Here is a 14,313-nt window from a genome sequence, read left to right on the forward strand (position 1 = left end):
AAATGTATGTACTTGAAAAAAACGAGAAATAATTCAATTAATTTTAAATTTAATAATTAAAATTTAATTTTATCAAATTTAATTTTTGTATTTGATATCTTTTGGAGCGTATTGTGTGGGATTTTTATTTCTTATCAGTTTATTAATGTTCGTCTTTTTTGTATGATTTTAAGATGCTTTAACGTCGACTGACGGCCACCACGCGTTTTATAAATTTAAAGCCTAATTCTGCTTTGACCTTCTTTTAGTCTCATGGCTACGTTTCTTTGGTCAGTTCCAGCCACTCGTCTTAGGATCTATAAGCATCCTGGTCATATGGGTAGACTTATATACGTACATATATATATTTCTCAAATAGTACAAAACATCTTTTCGCTTAGAGCCTACAAAAAACCACCAATCTATGGGGTAGGGAATTTTAAAGCTGTGGTAGGTTCAAGATCAGCTGAGCAGTGCCAGTAGCTCCGAGGTGCGCTCCAGGCAGCTACAGCCACATGTGGCACAAACAGTGTGTTTCTGAAATATAAATAAAGATTAAAGCCTCGTTTGCAGGTTAAGAGTAAATAGAATTAGGGAAACACCATATAACAGCTTTTTGGTGCCTCATGCAACATCTAAGGAGTTGCCTAGTCTTTGATAGAACTCACCTCAAACCACTGCATCATGTGATCCATGTGTCCGCCATGGCCACAGGCCAGACAAGCGTTCGCTGCTCCTTTGACAGGCAGACGACAGAGAACGCAGTATAGCGCCGGCCTCTTGCAGAACTCACATTTCGGAGTGCGCTTCGGCTTGTTGCAAGTGCCGCACTCGGTGACAAACTCCACGCCTTGGATGGGAGGCGGTGTGTTCTGTGTGTGCTTGAGGATAAGGGCCCGCTTTGAGAGGAGCTGCCAGCCAAAAAGAATCTCGGAATAGGCACGCTTGAACTGGTCGAACAGCGGCATCTTGGTGCGTCTGATCAGAGAACAGGAATAGGCATCGGCTTGCAACTGTTTGACATCCAGCCAGTCCAGGGAGTCCGACCAGGAATTGCTGCGCATCTGCTTCATCTGCTGCCAATGGCTGGAGGAGCTGGACTTTACGTCCAACGGGAGCACCGTGTGGTAAGGCGACAGCTGAGCGTTCAGTTGCGGTGGCAAGCGACTGGGCACGGCCACGTCCATTATGCCACCCGTGGGACACTTGTCGAACAGGCAGGCCAAGAGGACGGACGTCTGAATATCACCCGAGCTGGCGTAGTGCATGATCAGCGACTCCAGCAGGGATTTCTTGAAGGGATCCTTGTAGAAGAGCAGCTCATTCATCGTCTCGTGCGGTACATGCGGAGTGGCTATCAATTCCGCCAGCAGCCAGACGGGCAACAGGTCCATGCGTCCATACTTGCGACAGATCTCGAGATTGCGCCGGCACGTCTCTGCTATGTTGTGCTTGTCCAAAGAGAATTCCCTGGCCATGTTGCGGCTGACATGGAGAAGACTGCTGGCATCGTAGACATGCACCACGGGACTGCCATTCATCTGCCTAATGGCACGCTGTTTTCCTGGTTTGAGTGAAATCATCCGCTCCTGGAGATAAAATGACGCGTTTGCATCCCTTTGGGCTGTGCCCATTACATTACCCAGCAGCCCGCTACCGTTGATGGCAGAAAGAGTCCTTGGGGTCATCGACTGATGCTGTCGGAGGGTCAGCCGCTTGTTGTTCACGGGCTGGGCAAACGTGGTCAGCATGCCAATTGCATTGAAATGCACGCCCGAAGTGCGTGGAAAGGGAATGCAAGCATCGTGCAGGGCACTCGAGAGAGCTCCCTCCAGCCTGGGGGACTGCAGCAGCAGTTGACTTCGGTCTTCGCCCACGCCCCCGACAGCAGCCACCTTCTTTTTCATGGCCGCCACCAGAGCACGCAGGCATTGCTCCAGGCAAGTACGCGATTTCTTGACTCGCTGCAGGGCGTTGCATCGCAGGATTTTCATGAGTATGGCACTAACCTCGCTGGACAGCGTCGTGCCCTGGCACAGCTGAAACACTGGCGGGACACTGGGACTGGGATACGATGTGGAGAAGGTGACCTGCAGTATGACCGTGTGCCCACCCGCACAGATCTTGAAGCAGGCATACCGCTTGATGGCATCCAACATGTCCACCTCCACATGCGGCATGTTCGTGTTCAGAAGCGAGAACTCGTGATGGAGCGAGCACGTGGGTTGATCTGTCAGCGACCTGGCTATATGCGGCTCCTCCCGGCGACAGTAGCCTCCTCCGAAGCTTGGCGAGCGTGCCATGGGCAGCGTATTGCATGCCCCATCGCCCGTAGATATGGGCAGCGAGCCAGCGGTCGCCGCCACCGAACGTGGATGCAAGAACTCTGGCGGCGTGGGCACTCTCAGTTCACTCAACTCGGGCTCATAGCGTGGTTCCTCTTCGTCGGCGGATGGCTCGCACAGCCTCAACATATTGTCATCGATTTTCCAAACTCTCAACGTGCGATCTCTGGACCAGGTAACCAGCTCCTGAAAGGTGAATTCATAATTAAATCATCCGTAGGAGGGGGTATGCTTACAATTTCAGTGAAATTCTCGCGATTGGGACGCCAGGCAAAGTCCAGAATGACATCCGTGTGACCCACAAACGAGCAAATGGGATCCGTTTGTTTGCTATTGCTCCAGAGCAGCAGACTATTCTCGCCGCGGCCCAAATGTGGCACCACAATGCTAACCAGGCCGTTGCCAATGGGCTGCAATACAGTAGATTTAAATTACTTATTATAGAGCCATAAGGTAGGGGGGACGGGACACTACCGTGTAGCGTGCTCGCCAAACCGGCGACATTGTGGTGATGATCTTCTCTGCTCTGCGGGGATTGCACACATCAAAATACTTGACAGTGCCATCTTGGCTGGCAGTGGCCAGGCACGTCTCTCGCCTGTGACTCCAGTTGATGCCATGAACTCGATTCAAATGGGCTGTAATGTAATGCGTGGGACAGCTACCCTTGCGTATGTCCCAAATCCGTAGATCGCCATCATGGGCGGCAGCCAGCAGATTCCCCGACACGCGATTGAAGCCCACCTGAGTGGCACCAGCTGCAAAAATAGAACAGAACATACATGAGAGGAGAATCCATGGGGATCGATGCAATCTATTTACACATGCAGACGGCATTCAAGGAGAGGGCTGGCTTGCGCGGCTCCCGCAGGTCCCAAATGTGTGAGAAGGTGTCAATGGAGCAACTGACCAGCAAATTGGGATCCTTGCCATGCCAATCAATGTCGGTCACAGTGCGGGTGTGTCCACGCAGCGAGTTCTCATAGTAGGGCTCTGCCGGACCCCAGCGCACAATGTCAATATGCTGGCTCGTCTGCAAGAAGGAAAAATCATGAAAATCGTCCTGCTCAAGGATTCACTTCTCTTACGGCTATTGCGCAGAACTCTTTACGGCTGGGGGTTATGGCAAACTCCGCCACAGACACCTCGTACTTGGACTGGCGCTCGTGACGTCGTAGAGTTCCATCGTCTTGGCCCAGGCGCTGCAAGGCGAGATAACCACGCCCCGCCAGTAGCACCCACTGGCCGGAATAGTCTACGGACATGGCCGTAGCCTGGGAATCGCGGTGCTCATAGTATTTGTTGCTTTGTCTTATGATGTATGTCTGTTCAGAGGCGGCACTGGAACTGGTGCCTGTGCCAGCGCCTCCCATTCCTGTGACTCCACCAGCAGCACCACCGCCTGCACGCTCTCCCGATCGCAGAGTCTCCGTTGGTGGCATCTTTTCCGTTAATGTGAGTGTGCGGGGTGATGTGGACGATGTGTAACCAAAACGGGATCAAATTAGTCCATTTTGTGCAACAAACAAATAAAAATTAAACAACGAAAAAACAACTGATAAGGGGACCTTCCGCACGCTCCCCCCTCCAAGCAGTGCTGTAAAACGCGAGTAGCTTGCATTTTAAGTGTGACCGGAGTGTTTAGAAGCTTTTTAGCATAGCCCGCCAGATTCTAATCGGAAAGGCGCAAGTAAATTTGAATTCAAATTTCTGCAAGTCTAATTTTCTTTTATTCATGTATATTTCACAACATCTTCTGACACAAAACTGTTCACATACACACCACACACATAACACATAAAGGGATCTGTTTAACCAGCTATAAGTTCGCTATCAATTCTGTTACATTTCTCATTGATTATTATACAAAAATAATTGGGGCAACGAATTGTATAATTTGATCAATATTAAGATTAATTGTTATTGTGTTGTATTGTCCGCTAATTTAAGGAAAACTAAACCATTTTTCTACGCTACCACTACCAAAACTACAAATGCATATACATATGTATATGCACAAGAGAATGGAAACTCTTTCACATTAAAGAGCATTAAAATTTGATTATTCTTTATACAAAGTGTACGCATAGCATATCTATTTCATAGAAATAAACTTAGTGGTATGGCTAAGGCTACGTATTGGGTCTCAAGTCTTTGACAAATTACCCCTCCTTGTCCCGTACCGTCCCCACCCCAAATGCTTATCTGACTTATCTATGGCAATAGCAAAACATTTTAAGTGCCGGATCATTCATGCAGTAGCTCTGACTCCCATACAGATTGATGCGACTGATGGTTCCGGTCAGTACACTCGTATATCCCGACATCCTCACCGTCGACTCGAAGACAGCCAGGCCGGGCTTCGTTTGCATACGCAGCGTAATATCCACGGCATAGTCCGTGGATATATTCTTGACAATCTTGTGATGCGGGGCGGCAATGAAGGCCTGCAGTATGGAGTTCAGATAGAGCGTTCGGCACTGGGCGTTCTCCTTCAGTCGATTGTTGATGAAACGCACCACATAGCGTGCGGCGCGCTGCACCCGGCCATCGTTGGTCTGAATCTCCTGGCGCTGATGGCACGTGCACCAATGGGAGGCGATGCCAGCCTGCTCGCACGTTCTTTCCGCCGGTATGGGCAGAAACAGGCTGATGCCGCGCGGCAGGATGCCATCGACATCATTGAACTCTTCCGCCTTCTTCAGCACTTGTTCTGCCTCCAGGTTGCCCATATCCAGCAGATGCAGCATTGTGGCATGCACATCGAAGGGCGTGGCCAATCGTCGCGAGTTTGTTCTCAGATTGGCTATGGCCTCCGGGTAGCGTTCGTTCATCCACGGCGGATAGAGCATGGTCATCAGCGGCTGTCGTTCCTCCATCATGCCCTGGTAGGTGCGCCGAAAGGAGCCCCAGCGTAGGCCATGATCGGACAGAAGCATCACCACCGTACGATTGAGTACTCCCGAGTTCTGGAGCTGTCGTAGGCGCGTTACCATGGCCTCATCCAAGAGTGCCGGAAAGTTGAAGTAGTCATGGGTGAGGGTCACAGTCCACAAGAACGAGAAGAACAGGTCCTTGCCCATCTTTGGCACCATTTTCGTCAGATATTCCAAGAGCACATCCGGCGTACGTCTGCCGCCCATGCAGAGTTTCACATTGACGTCCTTTTTGTAGGCCAGCGTGCGTTCCATTTCCAACAGGATGGGCCGCAGATAGTAGTCCGTCGGCTGCTTATGGAACCCATTCTGATTGAAGTTGAACGCCGATATCCGTCCGACATCCTCGGCAAAAAGGGTCTTGTAGCCAGCCTGCTGGTAACGCTTCCAAATGAAGGAGCAGCCGTCGTAGGTCTGCTTGGCCTTGGGTGCACAGGCGATGTTTAGTTCCTGATCGTCCAGACCGCTCAGCATGGGCACTATGTTGGGGAAAGTGTTGTCCCCCACCTTGTTGTAGCCCCAGAGTTCGACGTGGGACAGATTCTTCTTGATGTAAGCGGCCGTCTTTCGCATTTGTCGAAGGAAGTTCAAGTGCGAGAGACTGTCAATGCCCAGGATCATCACAGACAGTCGCTCCGAAGCAGCCTCCTTGCTCTGATTAAAGCTAACCCTCTCCACACCCGGCCTGGTCGTGATCTTCTGCACTGGCTTGTCCACCGCAAAGAAGTGGCAGTCCTTGTAGATGCAACGGTCTGTGGAGTCGTAGCACCAGAGGCAGAAAAACTCCATTTCCGGCGGCAGATGCATGACCTTCTCCAGCTTAAAGCTGACGCCCGGCGAATAGGTGTTGTTCCAGTCATTTTTCCGCTTCACCTCCGTATAGTTGCAGCTCACGGCGGACAGATCGCTGATGTTATAATGAGACAGAAGCTCGTTGGTGTTCAGATTCAGATGCAGTTCGCCAGGCACACTGTCACTGGTACGCGTCAGCGGTTTGTTGCACTTGTAGGCACTCGGCTTGAAAATGAATTGGGCTATGTTGTCATCGACCACCTCAAAGTGTGGCATGCGGCAGCCGGTGGTTTCCACAAAGTACGCCCGACTCAGTTTGCCACCGTACGAGTCCTCGATCCTGGCCACAAAGTCGAAGCCATCGCGGAAGCGCAGCAGCTTTGTCCTCAGATTATAGTCGACGCACAGATACGAGAAGACGCACAGGCAGAATATGACAATCACAATCTTCTTGAACTGCCCGCGATTCTTGTTCATGTTGTAGTAGCGATAGTAGTGCTGCAGGTCTCTTTTCGTCATAAACTTCGGATCCAGCAGGTATTTGCTTCTGCAGGAGACAGGGGAGATTGATGGAAAGGGATTTAATTAGAATTTGCAGTATACATCGTTTGGGTTCGTATTTATTTATAAGAGTATTAATGTCAATGGAAAAATACCCATAATCGGGGCGTGCCACAGATTGTAATTCCAACGCAGTTGAAATTCGCTGAAAAAGGTTTTATGTTACCTTTCGCTTACGACACTATTTGTAAAGTGAAGTTCTGGGTTTTTTTTAAAAATGCTGCCAGTATATCTGATAAAATAATAAAAGGTATATTGATTTCGGATAAACGACTATCCCCATCTGTCAATCCGTCCATTTGTCGGGACAAATATGTACAGGTAGTTGGATACGGCTGCACCTGGACGGAGCCCTAATCTGTTTGATAAATGTTGCGCCACACCGAATGGCATTACACCTGTGGCGACCGTGGACGTTTCTCAGGGAAAGGTTTTAACTATTACGCAATGATTTTATTAGCTTGAGGTTAGGGTTAAGTTGACAATATTAGGCAGAGGGGGTGCGCTGTGTTTCCCTTGAGTGTCGCTCGCAGACTTCATCATCGACTGCCGTTCATGGCCGAAGCTTTAGTTCTTCATTCTCTTCGATCGCCTGGTACGCCCAGAGAAAATACAAAAGACATGCATAAAGCATATTTCCAAATATGAAATCATTGACCCTGTGAAAACTTTAATTGCCGAAACACAATACAAACATACATACATCACAGGAAATAGAAGATCAGAAGCAAGAGCACTTGGTTAAATCGGTAGATACGTCGATTAAATAAATTTCCTACTAGCTTTTAGTGATTTATATTTATATTGAATACATTGTTTGCCTCTTAGAAAAGCCGAATCGGATCACTTGAAATCAATTTCATTACTAATTACGGCTCACAGCTTACAGCTTACGAAGTGCAGCTGCAGTGACGTGTGGGAGCCGAACGCGGCGTGTGCTCGGGTCGGCTCGTCTTCGGCGGACTGTGGGAGCTGTGGGTGTGGGCGGCAGCATAAGAGAATAGCGGGCCCTTAAGAGTGCTATAACGTAAACAGGCGGAATTATTAAAAAAAGCTTACGAGCTTACATTTGCTAAGCAACGTGTTCTGGCAGTGTCTTGGCTGAAGAATACCCCATCTTAGGGCTCAGTTTGGTTTGGTTCATTGGCTTGATATTTCGCTGAAGTTCCTTTCAGTCTTCACTGACCTTTGTGAAGGCACGGCTGCGTTCTTTTGGGTTCATTGTCTCCGTTAGCCTTCACTCAGGAGCCATTAATTGAGGCAACAGAACAACATAATGAATGCCCACAACAAGGGGAGCAGCTCGAGTGGCCACTCAGCCGAAAGCCCTTAATCCGCTGCCCACCACCCACCACCACCTAGCCCCATTTCCCTCCAGCCAGCCACAGTCTTTTCCTTAAAGCAGGGAATTATTTAAGCTGGCGCTAACTCATAAATATTCAGGCGAGGAATGCCCATCCATATGCCTCTGCCCAAGAAAGTAGGCAGCTCTGGCTTACAGTCGTATGCACAGATGCAGTGTGGACGAGATTTGCCGTTAACCCACTTCGCCCAGGTGCAATCCATTCAACACAAATTTCTTTTCCCATCCATCCGATTTTGTACAAAAACAAATTCTCAATTGACACTTTGGATTGCTTTTTACTCGAGCAAACACACACACACACACGCACAAAAGAAAGGTTGGGCTGCAGGGAGTCGAAGCAAGAGATACCCTTTCTGAGGCATGGTTTGATATGAGTGCTATGTGGAAGGGGCTTGGATTTGTATGCAATTTGTCTTTTGATTGGTATCTAATTATGTAAAAACATGGACAATTGATAGACAATGCCTGTATTGCTTGGAATTTATTCCCAAAAACAGCCTAAGAGCCTGGTTGCTCTGGCTATAGCTATAAATTGTAATGTAGGATACATCTCAGGCTACAATTTTATAAACAAATAAATTATAAGTTCCAAAATAGACTGCTTTTTTCGCTTCTATTGCATATATATTTATTTGTGCTCTGATTTATCCGATCTTGCCTTCTGATCTACATATATTCTGTGTGACAAGTATACCATCCTTCCTTGCGTTACAAACATCTCATCAATATCATAATACCCTTTTTGAAGCTTACAATAACACAGAAATGAAATGGGTTGAAAAGGAGGACGAAAGAGACCGATAGTGAGGCAGGAGAGAAGTAAGCATTGAACATTGAAATGGCATTCGATGCTGCTGGCGATGACACACAATGACACACCTGTCTCCTCTCCCTCTCTTCGCTCTCTCTTTCTCTATGCTATGCCTTTCGGTGACTTAAATGTCTCCTCTCCCCTTTACAATCTCCCTTTCTCTCCCACACCGTACTCACTCATAGCTCAAATCGCCGTATTTTCGCATATCCTTCGCACTGTAGTAGGTACGCATCTTTCCAAACAAATCCTGACGCGCTCTAAGTTCCGCTTTGCTCTCCTTACCCCGCTCTCTGTTCTGTTCACACTCAAGTCCTTGACATGTTGTTTGCTTTCTGTTTAGCTGCCTTTTGTCTCTGCCTCTTGTTTTGGCTCTTCTAGCATGTGCCGTTCTGCTCACTTCTGTTGGCACCACTAATTGTTTGTGTGGCACATTTTCATTTTATGCACTTTCGATACAACAATTTTCACACGACTGCACTAGCTACTGCTGCTGCTGCTCCTCCTCCCTCCTCCTCCTTGCGGTGGCCGTTCCAAATGTGTTATGTTGTTGTTGCTGGTATCGTTTTTGATTGCTTTTGCGGGAGAAATTACTGCAGTTTATTTCCGTTGATGGCTGCTCATCAATGAAAGGCTGAATCGAGCATTGCCAAAGTTTCGGAAGCTGTGCCAGGTCCAGGCTCCAGGCTCCAGACTGGCTGGATTACTGCCTCTCTCTCTCTCTCTCTTACTGGCGTGTGTGGGCAAGTTGTGCGCATGCGTGTGATTCGAACAGCTGTTCCCAGGGATGCTGTGGCACAGAAAATACACAGGGGGAAATATTTGTAGCTATTGTGCTTGCAAGGGCAACGTATGCATATACAATTTAAATCAATTTAATCTTTTCTTAATTTAAATCTCGGGAATGTTTTGGAAAACTAGGAATATAGAAAATCTATTCTCTATTAGTCGCGAAATTGTTGCTGTTGGAAGAGTAATGAGTAATGAGATCATACCATCCTTGTTCTTGAAGATGCTATTCATGCAAAAAAAAGGCTAAATCATATTGAAAGCGGAATGTGTCTATAACAGGATTCTACCGAGAGCCTTTAATATTTCCCGAATTAACAACATTAATTTGTAGCTCCTCGTTTCCTACTGGCAATTTTTCAAGGTCTGAGTAGCACTTAGCCAATTGTAAGCCAGTCTTTGCAAAAAGAGTCTATACCAAACATAGCATCTTAAGCGGCTTTGTTGTATCTTTTTTTAGACGAAAGACCTACACAGATCAGGAATCTAGATAGCTACTCGTATCTATATATCTACACTTGTACATTAACAAATATAGCGCATTTTTCCGGAAACTAGGTATCTAATATTATGATGTGTCCATTCGAGATGCAGACATGTTTTCCTTGTTGTGACAAGTCTTTGGCCGATGTCCAGAAGCTATCTCTGAGATACTGGTTATAGTTTCTGATTTATCTAGGGTTTCAAGCGAGATAGAATGAACCAAAGAGCATATATGTTATAAACATTTACCTAGGGCTCGATTAGTTCTACTGTAATCTCCAATAAGCTCCTATTAAGTTCGGTCTGTAATAATAATGATTGGATTCCATCTTAAACGCATTAACTGACATGCATATGAGTGGATAATTTAACTTGTTTTCCCAAATGTTTATGGCATAGTTGTGGGCTTTAATTGCGATTCGATTTGCATGTTGCAAATATATACATATATGTAGCAAGCTGCGTAATTAACCGTAGGATTCTTTTTGCCAGCCAATGTTTTATGGCCAATGACCTTTGGTTTGCAGAGCTCGCTCCCGCTGTTCCTCGAGAGAAATCTTCGTCTTGATTGGTTTTGGGTATTTTGTGTGTCAGTGGGAGTTAGCCCTCCCCATCCCATCTACACAAAAACGGTTTAATGTGTGTTAAATATTCATAGATATAATTGAAGTCTAATGGAATGGACAGCAAAGAGTGATTAACTTTTTGGCATGCAAATTAATCTGTAAAAGATCTTAATATTTGGTTAATTTCGAAAGTACCTCGAAAGAAAAGACCCTGGCTAGAAATTGAACAACCCAAAGGCTGATAAGATTGCGCATCCCACACATGTACAGAATTTTGTATACTGTTCTGTTGAAATAAATATTCGAAAAATAAGGCAAAAATTAATGAGCCTTAAACCCAGAATCCCTATTCAGCCATCGAGTACGAGTGCTCTTTGTGCACTGCAATTCCAGAGTTATTTACATGCAAAATACTTAAGTATCGCACACACACAGAACGACCAAGACAGAGAGAGAGAGAGAGAGAGGCAGAGGACACATGCAGCGAGGAGTCAACAGAGTTCGTCCATGCCTGAACATTTTGCCATTCCTCCACCTCAGGGCTGAACAGCCAACAAGTGGAGAGCCGAGGCAGGGCAATCCTGCCAAAGGACTTTCGCATATCGCTCATTAGACGGACCTACCAAAAAAGCGCAACAGGCTGCAATAAACCCACACAGGCACATACACATATATGTGCACTGGGAAAACCAGCAGCAACTAGAAAATATATTTTCAAATCCTTTAAGTTCAAGTTTCCGAAAGGAAATATAGAATTTTTAAAGATTTTAAATACAACGTACGGACTTTATATGATGGGGGAGTTTTTTCCATATCTACTATCAAACCACTCAAATAGCTCGCGATCAAAATGAAATTCAACTCTACATATAGTACATGTTTTTTTTTCCTGTGTACATAAACTGTGTATATCACCCACGTACCATCGTATGTGTGTGTGTTTGTGTGTTAATAACTTGGCTGCAGGCAGGACATGGATTTTGATGTTCAATAATTACAGCAACAACAGCCACAAGCAGTCCCTGCGAGAGTGTGGGAGAGAAAGCAGCGTAAATCAAAGTATGAAAAAAGCATTTCACTGTTGATCAGACCACCGCATTGCCCCGCCCCCTTTGAAGCTGTTCCTTGGCGATTAACAAGCATTTATAATGTTTCATTATTGTAAAAAAGGACGAGGAAAAAAGCCAACCGAAACGAGGACCTGCTTCTGCTATAAAAGCGTCAGGCGCATAAAGGCAACGCTTCAGTTGAAATTTCAAAAGTGTCGAAAGCAGAATTCTGAGCCAAAGCATCCCAGTGGCAGGAAGGATTGACATTAATTAGTTTTCTGCAGCTAGAAACGTAATGCAGCACCAACGAGGGCAGGGCCCACTGCATACTTCGAGGCGCAGGTGGAACAGGACCAGATCCAGCGACAGGAATGGCATGGGCAGCGAGGGCGGTGGCAGGAGCCCCAGCAGTAGAACCTATCACCTGCCAGCCTTGTTGATTATCCTGCTCGTCCTAATCCAGAACTTTGAGCTTCACATGTGCCGGCAATTGATGAGGCAGCCAAATGACAAACGCTCCAAGGACAAGCTCTCCTTCCTGGGCAGCGCTGCAGCCTCGGCCCAGGCTGCCTTGCCCGAGGCTTTGGCTGCAGATGATAAGCGAACTGCAGGAAGGTCATCTCCCAGCCAGCCCGAGGAGATATTCAGTGCCCCGACCGACGATAGCTACGACGAGTACCCGGTAAGTGGACATCACGCCAGGACGCCAGACATCCACGAAAAACTGGGAACCGATACCTGTGTGGGTCGTGTCGGGGTCACCTTTTGCTCATTTGCTGTTTTTGTTTTTCCTGGAAACCTATCTTCTTACGCACAATTTGTAATCGTATATTTTTCATTTGATTGCTTTTGCTTTGACCCAAAGGTAAATTTCTGACAAAAAATCTGACGTCACGTTGCTTTTGATTATGGAAGGTCCTAACACGTTTAATGAGCCGTAGGCTAAAACAACATTTTCAAGAATTTAAGTGGCTAATGTAGATGCGTGGGTAGTTCCAATAGAGGCCTCTAACACGAAAGTTCTGGAAAGTAATACCATAAAATTTTATAGGAAATGTATGCAATTGCATACATAACAATTTGTGTGGGTGTTAGAGTGAGCAATGATTTGGGCCATCGAACAAATAAAGCAAGAAACATGCCAAATTGTAGAGCAGAAAAAACAGACGACCGAATCGAACAAGATAACGAAAATGTGCGTGTGAGCATGCCTCAATTGCTTGAATTTCAATCACAAGTTCCTCTTGCGACGGCAAAACTCTTCGATTCATAATTTGTTAAGGTTTCTTGAACTACTTGAACTTATTTTATCGCTCCCTCCACAGATGGTTGTACCGAAGCGTGCTGCTCTACTCCTGGATCGTCTGATGGTGGCTCTGCACCATGCCCTTGAACAAGAACGCGGGGGACATCGAATCGGTGACTTCTATGCGGACAAGAACAATCTGAATGTCAAGTTGAGTGAATACAAGAACGGATTGGAGGAGCACCAAGCAGGGGATCAGGATGGTAAGTACTGAAATAGAATCTCGCCTTCTAAACTTGTATAAATTGAATTGGACTTGCGATACAGGGGTCAATCTGCATATGTATAGCGATGATGATCCGGGCGTAATGTTGGATTATGATTTCAAAGATTTGAATCAGATCAATCGCGCCACCGGCGAAACAGTAAGTTGGAATATAAAACCTAAATTGCAATATAAGACATAAAATTAGCAGCGCGATGTGTAAGAAAATTTCAGTTAATGGCAAAGAGCTTTCAGAGAAGAGCCGGTGCGGAATCGGAGCGAACCGGATCGCCCGCCACCGCCGCCACTGGTTCCCCCACTGGTTCCCGGCGCATACACCCATCCCCCCATGGCACTGGCGGTGGTCGCATGTACTGGCGTTGCTATTTCAATGCCGTCAGCTGCTTCTAATTTACCATCAATACCATCAAAAGTGCAGCTCTGGAGTGAAACGATACGATCTCCAAACAGATCTCCAGAGAGGTCTTCTGTTTTGGAGACAGTTTCCGTTTCTCCGTTTTTGGTGGCTGCTGTGAGAGTTGTTCGCGCAATTAACTGAAAAAATCCCAACATCCAATTCAAGTTCTGTCATTTGTATCTAGAGGTATCTGTATCTTGTATCTGTATCTGTAACTGTATCGGTGTATTTGTAGCTCTGTTTATCAATGGAACTCACTGTGAAACTGCGTTATAAATAAACCACAAATGATAAATCCAATCGCATTCATAAATAAATTAATTCATATTCTTTTTCGCATACACCCATCCTATATATTCCTATAAAAATACATACATGAGTACATAGTATATCTCTTGGGGAAAATACGGCACAGACAGGAGTATCGTAATCCCAGCCATGCTTAATGCTGATTGACATGACCATAAAACTTCATTCCAACCAAATCCATCCATCGCATGCCCTGAACTCGTGTCTCCCATTGCGTTTTATTTTCGGTTGCAGAACGGGGGCGGAAGTGCTTCTTATATCGGTCAGTATCTTGATATACTGCTGTTGTCAGAGTTATGGGGGCCTATTGAAATGACTGCCTCAGACTGATCATCTGTCCCAGGCGATCAGCATTGAGGGAATAGCATTCGGTAGCAGCTTCGAGACATCGTCAATCT

At 46.3% G+C, this 14,313-nt stretch overlaps 3 protein-coding genes across 3 annotated transcripts; 1 reads left to right on the forward strand and 2 right to left on the reverse strand.

Moving 5' to 3' along the window:
* Nucleotides 1–77: 77 nt before the first annotated feature.
* LOC6589765 (GATOR complex protein WDR59) lies at nucleotides 78–3,882 on the reverse strand. Its single transcript, XM_026988649.1, has 6 exons — nucleotides 3,413–3,882; nucleotides 3,147–3,357; nucleotides 2,799–3,082; nucleotides 2,561–2,734; nucleotides 648–2,510; nucleotides 78–516 (listed from the first exon to the last, which is right to left on the reverse strand). Exons 1-6 carry the CDS (start codon nucleotides 3,764–3,766, stop codon nucleotides 442–444), a joined length of 2,961 nt encoding a protein of 986 aa, XP_026844450.1. The 5' UTR covers nucleotides 3,767–3,882; the 3' UTR covers nucleotides 78–441.
* Nucleotides 3,883–4,410: 528 nt separating this feature from the next.
* On the reverse strand, nucleotides 4,411–9,416 carry LOC6589764. Its single transcript, XM_026988612.1, has 2 exons — nucleotides 8,970–9,416; nucleotides 4,411–6,599 (listed from the first exon to the last, which is right to left on the reverse strand). Exons 1-2 carry the CDS (start codon nucleotides 9,023–9,025, stop codon nucleotides 4,535–4,537), a joined length of 2,121 nt encoding a protein of 706 aa, XP_026844413.1. The 5' UTR covers nucleotides 9,026–9,416; the 3' UTR covers nucleotides 4,411–4,534.
* A 2,637-nt stretch (nucleotides 9,417–12,053) lies between these two features.
* LOC6589763 lies at nucleotides 12,054–13,647 on the forward strand. The gene is made up of 4 exons (XM_002015078.2): nucleotides 12,054–12,359; nucleotides 13,003–13,186; nucleotides 13,251–13,348; nucleotides 13,444–13,647. Exons 1-4 carry the CDS (start codon nucleotides 12,054–12,056, stop codon nucleotides 13,597–13,599), a joined length of 744 nt encoding a protein of 247 aa, XP_002015114.1. The 3' UTR covers nucleotides 13,600–13,647.
* Nucleotides 13,648–14,313: the final 666 nt, after the last annotated feature.

This window comes from Drosophila persimilis, unplaced genomic scaffold, assembly GCF_003286085.1.
Source record: "Drosophila persimilis strain 14011-0111.01,24,50 unplaced genomic scaffold, DperRS2 tig00000191-arrow-pilon, whole genome shotgun sequence".
Classification (NCBI taxonomy): domain Eukaryota; kingdom Metazoa; phylum Arthropoda; class Insecta; order Diptera; family Drosophilidae; genus Drosophila; species Drosophila persimilis.

What these genes read in the sequence shown, in the direction of transcription:
- LOC6589765 (XM_026988649.1), bottom strand. Translation starts at nt 3,766, where the DNA reads ATGCCACCAACGGAGACTCTGCGATCGGGAGAGCGTGCAGGCGGTGGT. An exon ending in TTTGGCGAGCACGCTACACG is followed by an intron (nt 2,735 to 2,798) that starts GTAGTGTCCCGT and finishes ACTGTATTGCAG; the next exon opens with CCCATTGGCAACGGCCTGGT. An exon ending in ACATGATGCAGTGGTTTGAG is followed by an intron (nt 517 to 647) that starts GTGAGTTCTATC and finishes TTTATATTTCAG; the next exon opens with AAACACACTGTTTGTGCCAC.
- LOC6589764 (XM_026988612.1), bottom strand. Translation starts at nt 9,025, where the DNA reads ATGCGTACCTACTACAGTGCGAAGGATATGCGAAAATACGGCGATTTG. An exon ending in TACGGCGATTTGAGCTATGA is followed by an intron (nt 6,600 to 8,969) that starts GTGAGTACGGTG and finishes TGTCTCCTGCAG; the next exon opens with AAGCAAATACCTGCTGGATC.
- LOC6589763 (XM_002015078.2), top strand. Translation starts at nt 12,054, where the DNA reads ATGGGCAGCGAGGGCGGTGGCAGGAGCCCCAGCAGTAGAACCTATCAC. An exon ending in ATAGCTACGACGAGTACCCG is followed by an intron (nt 12,360 to 13,002) that starts GTAAGTGGACAT and finishes CTCCCTCCACAG; the next exon opens with ATGGTTGTACCGAAGCGTGC. An exon ending in CCAAGCAGGGGATCAGGATG is followed by an intron (nt 13,187 to 13,250) that starts GTAAGTACTGAA and finishes CTTGCGATACAG; the next exon opens with GGGTCAATCTGCATATGTAT.